Source organism: Malaya genurostris, chromosome 3, assembly GCF_030247185.1.
Source record: "Malaya genurostris strain Urasoe2022 chromosome 3, Malgen_1.1, whole genome shotgun sequence".
Classification (NCBI taxonomy): Eukaryota; Metazoa; Arthropoda; class Insecta; order Diptera; family Culicidae; genus Malaya; species Malaya genurostris.
The window spans coordinates 39,078,137-39,087,876 of record NC_080572.1 but is presented as its reverse complement, the minus strand read 5'-3'; the positions used below and the strand labels follow the sequence as shown (position 1 = coordinate 39,087,876).

Genomic DNA, 9,740 nt, shown 5'->3' with positions numbered 1-9,740 from the left:
GTCTTAGGTTCTACTCAAATTTTGCGATAAGCATATTTACCCAAAATTGCGTAATACTCATTGTACTCAATGTTGGGTAGGTAAGGTTTTTGCGAAATTGAGTGACTTTTGATTAAATTTTGGGTAACCACAAGTAAGTGTAGAATTCTAATTACTCCACATTTTCAACGATTTTCTTCTACTCCGAGTGTACTTTTATGGCTGATATCTATTTGTACTATTGAATAAACGATAAAAATGTTGCAAATCACTACTGCCGATATGAAAATTTTCTAAAGAAAGGAATTTTTTTTTCTTTAGGAAATTTTCTTGGTTCCATTTTTAATTGACAGGTGTCGCTACCGGTAAATCAGCTTTGCGACAATGTGCCAATCTGAACTGGTCGTTTATTTATGTTTACATGCTTGAATCTCGGCGCGCCATACTTAATTTCGTGAGAAAATTACCACCCCAACCAAAAATGTCTTATCACGCCGCCAGTGTATTTTACATCGTGCTTGCTGTCAAATAGCCGATTTTGTTAGGTGCTTTTCGAATCGAATCTCGATTTCGCACAGGTTTGCGTTCAGAACTTATTTACTTTTATGAAGTGTTTAAAAATAAGATTTTTTATCTAAATCAGTTAAGTTTGTTGTGCTAATAATGCAGTTCTCTATTGAATAATTGTAATACCATATAATGTGAATGCTATATTTGCAAATGAGAAACGGAGATTCGTCACACCTGCGATGAAGAAATCATAGATTTTTCCTTGAAAGCTAAGAAGCTCTGAAGTTTGTAGTGTTGGTGTTTATGCAAGAATAACAAAGCAGATCAGTATAGCTAAATACTTGCCGTACTATTGAGTAAGGCATTCAAAACCCAATCAGATAAATTGGTTCATTTAAAATTAACTATCACGACATTAGGACGACTTCTTCCTGTGAAACAAGGTGCTTTAAGTTGGATTCCGAAAGTATCTTCGGGGCGCCTCCGTCCGGGAGAATGATGGCCCCATTCCGGCGCAAAAAGTCCAATAAGGAATTTCCGGTCAAAGTGTGCACCTATGATTCGGAACTAGAGTTCCATCTAGAGGTAAGTGTTTTGAGATCGTGGGCGGAATCTATTTTTGTTCGCTCAATGTATGAATGATGCAAGGGTTGTATGCGTAGTAGGAAAAGGTGTCTTGAACTGTTTTTATTTGTTTGCAAACATTTTAATTATAATTTAAAATTACCAAATAGCATCGTGCAACCGGTGGCTACCTGTTTGATTTAATCTGCCGTACAATTGGACTTCGAGAAACGTGGTATTTCGGGTTACGTTACGTGGACAAGAAAGGATATCGAAGTTGGCTGAAGATGGACAAAAAAGTGCAGGACCAGCATATCAATCTGACGACCGAAGGTTGTGTTTTCATGTTCATGGCAAAGTTCTTCCCGGAAAATGTAGCAGAGGAACTCGTTCAAGAAGTCACACAACACATGTTTTTCCTACAGATCAAAGAAGCGATTTTGTCTATGGAGGTTTATTGTCCGCCGGAGGCTTCGGTTTTGTTGGCTTCCTATGCAGTGCAAGCGAAGGTGAGGGATTTGGGGTTCAAAAGTACCGAAGTTTCCCTAATCTGATAATTTTGGTTTAGTATGGTGACTACGACGAGGCGGTTTGTAAACCGGGAATGCTATTCAGTGAGAATTTGTTACCCCAGAGAGTGATCGATCAGTACCAGATGACGCCACAGATGTGGGAGGAGCGCATAAAAACATGGTATGCCGATCATCGTGGAATGTCACGAGACGAGGCAGAGATGGAATATCTGAAAATCGCACAGGACTTGGATATGTTCGGGGTGAACTACTTTCCTATAACAGTAAGTATTTGATAGCAGTGTTATTGTATGCAAAGTAGAATGGTAGTCTTATATGAATTACTTATTACTATTATTAGCAAATAGCTGTTGAAAAATGATAATTTTTTAGTGAAATTTAGAATTTACTTGATAGAAATGAATATTTTATTATATTTCTCTTGTTCCAGAATAAGAAAAACACCGAAGTATTTGTTGGTGTGACGGCTCTTGGACTTAACATCTACAGCAAGGAGAACAAATTGACCCCAATGACGACCTTTCCGTGGAACGAAATCCGGAACATAAGTTTTGATGGGAAAAAATTCTTCGTCAAAACGAACGAAGAAAAAGGAAATGTCGCCACCACGTTCTACTCAGAGAAGGCTCGCACCAACAAGGAATTGCTGGACCTGTGCGTGGGGAATCATGAGCTATATATGAAAAGGCGTAAACCAGACACGATGGAAATTCAGCAGATGAAGGCCCAAGCTAAGGAGGAGAAACACCGGCGGCACATCGAGCGGAACAAGTTGGCTCGAGAGAAGCAACTGCGCGAAGAAGCCGAACAGGAAAAAGCTAACATGGAAAAAAGACTGATGCAACTGCAGGAAGAAATGGCGGCTGCCAATGAAGCTCTGGTAAGTTATTTGGGAATTGTTGTCCTGATCGGATATTATGCTAGTGTTAAATTTCAACCTACAGCGTCGAAGCGAGGAAGCAGCTGATCTGCTGGCGGAAAAGAATCGCCTCGCCGAAGAAGAAGCTTTACTGCTCTCTCACAAAGCCCTCGAAGTCGAACAGGAAATCACTCGAATGCGCATGACGGCACGGAAAACTGAGGAAGAAAAAATCTATCTCGAACGGAAAACGCAAGAAGCGGAACTGCTGACGGCTCGAATGATTGAAGAGTCTCGCAAGCGAACGATGGAAGCGGATAAGTTGAAGAACGAACTGATTCACGCCCGGGTAGCAGAAAAAGAAGCGAAGGAAAAATTATTGAATTTTCTCAGTCGAACCTCAACGGAATCGATATTCATCACTCCGTCTTCCTCTCCAGAAACGCCGACGCTGGAAAGCAATACATACGATCTTTTGGCCGATGGAGACATGGATCAACTGTCGCTTGAAATTGAAAAGGAAAGGTAGTATTAAAGTTTTTGATCTTCTGCTAGCTAGCCAACAGTTTCCCGTGTTTTCTGTTTCACCAGGGTGGAGTACCTGACCAAGTCTAAACAGGTACAGAACCAGCTGAAAGAGCTGCGCTCCGAAATTGAACAGCTAAAAATTGGTGAAAACCAGTGCCCTCTGGATAACATCAATGCACAGCAGATGCGTCTAGGTGAGACCAAGTATTCAACCTTGAAGAAGCTCAAATCAGGCTCAACGAAAGCACGAGTAGCATTTTTTGAGGAACTGTAAGTGCCTTAGTCCGTTTGCTATATGATTGGGTGTCGTTTAACTACAGCGGAGATGTCCGCGCTTTGTTAGGCTATATTAGGCTTTGTGCGATATGCAGCAGGGCTTTTTTTCCTTCATAGTAACGCTATTGTTGAGTTCATTGTTTTCTAGTGTTTTCGAAAGGTAGATATGGTTTGGTTTTGCACGATGCGTTAAGGAATTCAACGTACGAATTCATCATTGATGAGTTGAAGGTAATAATTAACGATTTGAACTAGGAATTTGTGTTGGTAGCTCTCTACAAGAATGTTATCATGTTTAAGTTCAGGTTTCTATTAGATGATTGCACGGCATTTTTTCCATAAAACTAGACGTTTTACAGAGAACTACAAATTGTGGAAATTGTACACAAAGTGAGTATTTGAATATAAATGGAAATGTCTATCCAGCAGACTTCTAGAAAACTGAAGGATTATCTTCTAAAACGTGGGATCAGTCTTCCTTAATATAATACATTGCACGATAAGTGAAAATTATAAAAGTCGGCAGACTCGTTTTCCCATAGGAAGATGATTCTAAATGACTCATGGCGCTTGTATAACATAGGGTTCTTGTACCAATAGTCATGTCTACTGCGGACTACTAGACTTTCAATCAACGAATTGTGATAATATCGAATACAATTAAACGTTTATAACTGTTATGTATTTCTGGAACCTCTAAGGACTATTTGAAATTTTCAGTATGTCATACAGGATTACAAGTTTCATTTGAATATAAGTTCGTGAAAATAGGCTAAGCAAACATATCTGATAAATCGGTTTGAATTCAATTTCGAAGTTTTAGATCGCTTTTTCTGGTGCTTACAGAACTGGTAAGTCAAAGTGAATTTATTCGGCAAACAACTAACAAAAATGGCAAAGTAATGGTTTTCTGAAATCTTTTAATGTATTTGGTTCTTTCTACATCGTTTCTTACGAAAAACGTTCTTGAAATTGATGGTTCTAACAATAATCACTCTGAAATTCCGGAACCGACATAAATTTAACAGCAATCTATGGAACTATATAATATGAGAAAGGAATAAACGATCACTTAGAACATTTTGCTTCGATCCTCCAAAGCCCCAAGTAAATAGTCGTATAAGTTGGACTATTTACTTAACGTAATTATTTGATATGTGAACTCGGAAATTCATAAAAATTGGTATGTGCTTTAGATTCTGCGCATACGCTTCCATGGAAAAGGTAGAAAAGGCGAATCGAGAATTAGGTGCATAAACAATCTTCAGTGACATGGTTTTTATTATCTGAGGGAATCATCATAGAATATAAGTCACCCGTACCCAGGATTTGAGAGAGGAGCTCTCTCAAATCCTGGGAGCTCTCTCAAATCCTGGGTACGGGTGACTTATATACTATGCAGTTTATTCTATATATTAAGGTGGTATCAAGGTGAAATTCAATTCCAAAATAAGGTGCGCAAAGTTCCAACCGCATGAATTGAACGAACCTTCGAACAAAGCGTATCGCGTAAAACTGGCACATAGAAATACGGAATATTCTCAGTGGTTGAGTCCAGTGGGCTTACGACATGTTTTGTTCGCTAATAAAACAGACTTTTTTACATTTGACTAATATATGGAATGTTGTACATGTTGTCTAAGACGGTCAAATTAGGTATTCAATTTACAACCAGAATGCTCTTATAATTAATTTTCTCTCCTATTGCGAAATTGTACATTCTTTGTTTCAGATCTAGTTAATTCCAACTATGTATTATAAAAAAAACTAAATAATATTCAAACAAGATCCTTTTTCATATGGAATTAAAACTGACTTGTAAGATGTTGACTAAAAATATTTAGTATGTGAAGTGCACATCATAACAGTGTATAAGTGAATAATACTTTACCATTCCTCATGATTCTTGAAGGAATATAGAATTATAGGCTAAAACGTTACAATTATGCAAGTGACGTATTGAAAAGTTGCAAATTACCCTATTGATTATAGAGGTATTAACCAGAAAAATTTTTATGTGGGGTTTTGGGGTTAGATTTTAAAACTGAGTTCAGTTCTTTCAGTATGGCTCAGAATTCAAGTTTACAATTCAGTTCTAGAACTAAATTCGGAACCTGGAATCTAAAAATGTTTCTGAAAATGAGTTCAGTTCTGTAATTCTGGAACTAAATTCATGACCCTTAATTACTTGATCTGGATTCCGATCCTGAATTTGCAACTGAATTCTAAACCTGTCATAAATTTGGATCTTTGGTCTTGAATCCACTTCCAGAATTCAAAAGTTAAGTGAAATGATGACAAAAAAGACTCAATAGTTGTAAACATTAGATAAATTCCGCGAATCGGTTCTTTTGAGAATCATTAAAATATTCCAAAAGGATTCTGCGAAATTTATCTACAAAAAAATCTATTTCTTCGTGTTATTTAATTGTTTAATAGAATATGATTGTCGTCAATAAGTTGTACTTAAGTATAGATGCACCGTTACTGGTCTTAAAAACTAATTTCGTATGTTCGAGCCCCGATCTGAAAGGATTCTTAGTGTCAACAGGATCGTAGTACTAGCCATGTAATGGTTCTGTACGCTAAGAACCGACTATGAAGTCTTTTGAAATAGAATGGTCGAATTCCACAAAAGGAATGTAATGTCAAGACTTTGCTTTGCTTACCGTTACATTTCTGGAACCAAAATTCTCGAGCTATGTAAAATGTCACACAAACATTGTTATGCTAACTGGACGCATGTCGTTATACAAAATGGCCAGATTCAATTTTGTTTTTATTCCCTTTAACACATTGAATACTTTTGGCTAATTGTTTTTCTAACAATTTGCTATCACTGGAAAATGTCGTGCAATCCTAGTAGATGAATAAGCAGACACATTTGCAAAACAACATAATATAGATATATGTCACATATGTGTTAGGAACAATTGACTAATTATGTTTCATTCACTCAGATAAAGGCGGCCGAGGCCAACAAAAATACGCTATGAAACGAAAGGGGATGTTTTTGCGTAATGTAATTGCATGATTATTACTTGTTTCTTATGTTAGAACAAAAACGTGTTTCGCAGTCAAAAACTAACTGAAAACTGTAGCAGTAGTTATTATTACGAAGATTAGGTAAGTTTTAAGAATTAGTGCCTTATTAGCAGAAACAGTTGTAGCTGGTAATTGATTAAGTAGTCGATTATTTATGAAAAACTTCAGTAAACTAGAGATAGTTAGATGTATTCTATTGCATTGATGCAGGGAGTATCTAGATTTTATTTTTATTTGAACACTGATTCATATAGGCAGTATTTTTCATTCAAACGTTTCCCCACTATTTACTTTCCTGGTATCAAATAGAGTATCGGTACTAGTACGCATGTCACGCAAATATTGAAGTCGGCTTAGTGTTTGAAATTGAAGTGCCAATCAATTGTCTTACTCACCAGTCCATCCATTGAAATTGTCTGAATCTTATTACATTCACCACTTTTACCGATACAAACAGTAAGAAGTTATATTCTATTATAAATATATACAAAAAAAAACGATTACATTAATAAATACTATTTTTGATCAATCAATTCTACCACATAAAATATCATCCATCAGTCATGCCTGTATACCAATTTGCTTTTATATTGTTGCAGTCTATTAGAGTTGGTTTTTTTTATTCCTATTGGTCGAAGGTAATTTATTTCGTTTGGTACTGTTGCTTGTGTGATGAAATCCTTCAAATTGCTCAATGTCCTAGTTATTTCATTCAACTTTGTTTCTTTCTTTTTAGTGTTCTCTTATTGTGGTTGGGTTTCTGTTTCTTTTGTGATCTCAGATTTTCATTCATTATTGCTCATCATGAGCTGGGAGCTGTGCGACTGCACAGTGGAGTCACGCAACATTTTATCACGTAAGCTAAAAAATTACATGCGCTCAACATTTCCTTTTTCCATTCTACAGGGATCCGGAAGAGTCCTTAGCATGATCAGTGCTACAGGAAATGCTTCACAATTTGTTAAACCATACGACTCACTCGTGGTTAGTGCCTTTTTAAGGATTCGAACCTCCTCTTAGCGATGCCAACCGTTTTTCAATTTGGCAAATGTAGGATAAGTGTGGGAGTCAGGGCGGTTCATGTTGGACAAACCCAACTGTTGAAAGTGCCTGGAACTTTGGAATTCTTGTGTGATCTATTTCGATAAACAACGGACAGTTTTGTTAGGCTCATACTTTGATTTTAGATGTAAATATATTTTTTTAGAAAAAAAGTTTTATGTTTAAAATAGAAAGTAGAGAAAAATCTGATACCTTAGCATGGTTGAATCCTGTTGGGACATTTATTTATTTATTTATTTATTTATAAATTTATTTTTTGACTCCTATCCCCGCACATAGTATTAAAAAGTTTTTCTGGCCCGAAGAGGCGATAAGGACCTTGAAGTTAAGTAAAACCTCTATAATCGAAACAAAAAACATATTCTGAGCCGAATATCTTACAAAAATTTTCTAAATATGATTGTGTTGACAGTAGGAACAAAGACAACAAAACTCCATCTTTTTGACAGTGTTACCATCCGCTCAGGCACTTTTGAACATCTTGTGATCACTGACTCATAATCGAATTGTATCGCCGCGACCAAGTTGATACAACGCACCCAAAGGCATGGTATAATGTATATTGTACACACAAAAACACATACATACATACATACACACAAGCACACACAAATATACACATGCATACAGGGTCCGGCACTCGAAGTGTAACCAATTAAAAAGGCCATAAATTCAGTTTGGAAAATTACTTTTACTTAATTCAAAGTACAAAATGTGTAAAAACAATACAAAATTCAGAATCAATTCACTTTTGCTCGATATGACCACCTTTTGCCTTGACTATGGCCTTGAGACGGTAAAAAAACGAATCGCAAGCTGCCCGAATGTGACTTGCAGGTATTTTGGCCCACTCGCGGACAATAACTTTTTTCAGCGCCTCGAGACTGGTGTATCTTTTAGTTCGGACTTTGCTCTCCAAAATGGCCCAAAGAGAATAATCCATTGGATTCGCATCTGGTGAATTCGAGAGCCATTGTGTGGACGTGATGAAGTTCGGAACGTTGTTTTTCAGCCATTCTTGGTTCACTCGAGCTTTGTGAGACGGTGACGAGTCCTGCTGAAACGTCCATGGTCTGCCACCGAAATGTTTGTCTGCCCACGGCTTCAAAGCAACCTCCAGAATACTTTCCGGATAATATGTCGCATTTACCTTGACGCCATGCTCGAAGGTCTGAAGTTGGTTACACTTCGAGTGCCGGACCCTGTACATACAAACATGTTCCTCAAGCAAGTATCATAACATTGAGTTACTATTTCTATTCTAATAGATTCTAACTCAAATTAGTGTGCCAATAGTCATCTCATTAGTAGAGTCACCATGTTATTTTACCGATTACTCGACTTTCAATAAACGAATTGTGACATAATCGAATACAAAATCTTTGGCTCCTCTCTAAGGAGCAATAGCGCTTAGAAGTAGTTCGGAAATGGTACAATACTGCTTACTCTTGAAGTTAATCTATCAAACAGAGATAACAGATCTAACTCTAACTAATGGTTTTCGTATATGAAATTACTAATGGATTTAAGATGAATGCGGGTACCGTTATCCAATTTATATCTCATCTATCGTTCGATCGTTAGTCCTGAGCTGAAACGGTGGCCTTTATTACCGTTCTTACATGCACTTACTCTTACATTTTACTCACACATCATCTCATCCATCAGGTCTTAAACGACACATCCTCACAATATAAACTGGATGAACATCGTTTGACAGTTATCAGTAGTTTGCTCACATGTTCATTATATATTATTTTATTCTATTTCACAATTCACAATATTACATCTCATTCCACAGTATTCTATGGTACACAAACTACCAATAAACGTCAAAGATTAACTTGATGTAACGTTCAACTTGTTCCGTTATCCTGACTTGTGTACGGTCATTTCATTTATTTTCCATTTCATACTGGTAATAAGGGTCGGTAGTATGAAAATGAAACAAAAAGAGCTCAGTTAAGCACGGCCTCTCCAACCTCAGATGTTGAAGCGTAATGCAATCAAAATCTTATCCAAATAGTTTCATATCTTATATATATATATATATATATATATATATATATATATATATATATATATATATATATATATATATATATATATATATATATATATATATATATATATATATATATATATATATCCATCCAGTACCCTGAGTAGCTGACCAGCCAGATTCATAACCGACACGCGAATAGAAGGTACCACGGACAAATCGATGACCCAACAAATCAATCAAGCTACCAAATCGGGTGAGGAATGCTGACACAACAGGATCGACAAACAAAACCATTTGGAACGAGCCAGCTTAGTCAGTTCTAGTGAGTTTGTAAACCTTTTTATTTGTGAAATAAAGTTCAAACTCGGACCACCCGAAT

At 36.6% G+C, this 9,740-nt stretch overlaps 1 protein-coding gene across 3 annotated transcripts; it reads left to right on the top strand.

Annotated features, from left to right (window-relative positions):
* The first annotated feature begins 529 nt into the window (after positions 1-529).
* On the top strand, positions 530-7,506 carry LOC131435574 (merlin). Of its 3 annotated transcripts, XM_058603604.1 has the most exons (8): positions 530-845; positions 909-1,074; positions 1,224-1,562; positions 1,622-1,849; positions 2,017-2,466; positions 2,531-2,970; positions 3,037-3,243; positions 7,201-7,503. In XM_058603604.1, exons 2-8 carry the CDS (start codon positions 985-987, stop codon positions 7,223-7,225), a joined length of 1,779 nt encoding a protein of 592 aa, XP_058459587.1. In that variant the 5' UTR covers positions 530-845; positions 909-984; the 3' UTR covers positions 7,226-7,503. The 3 variants fall into 3 exon arrangements, with proteins under 3 accessions (XP_058459587.1, XP_058459586.1, XP_058459588.1); XM_058603603.1 differs by having other exon boundaries at positions 530-1,074; XM_058603605.1 differs by having other exon boundaries at positions 530-1,074; positions 3,037-7,506.
* The last annotated feature ends 2,234 nt before the right edge of the window (positions 7,507-9,740 follow it).

Excerpts from the sequence above, each read along its gene's own strand:
- LOC131435574 (XM_058603604.1), top strand. The coding sequence starts at position 985 with ATGATGGCCCCATTCCGGCGCAAAAAGTCCAATAAGGAATTTCCGGTC. Across the intron at positions 1,850-2,016 it reads TGAACTACTTTCCTATAACA|AATAAGAAAAACACCGAAGT; the intron begins GTAAGTATTTGA and ends CTCTTGTTCCAG. Across the intron at positions 2,971-3,036 it reads CTTGAAATTGAAAAGGAAAG|GGTGGAGTACCTGACCAAGT; the intron begins GTAGTATTAAAG and ends CTGTTTCACCAG.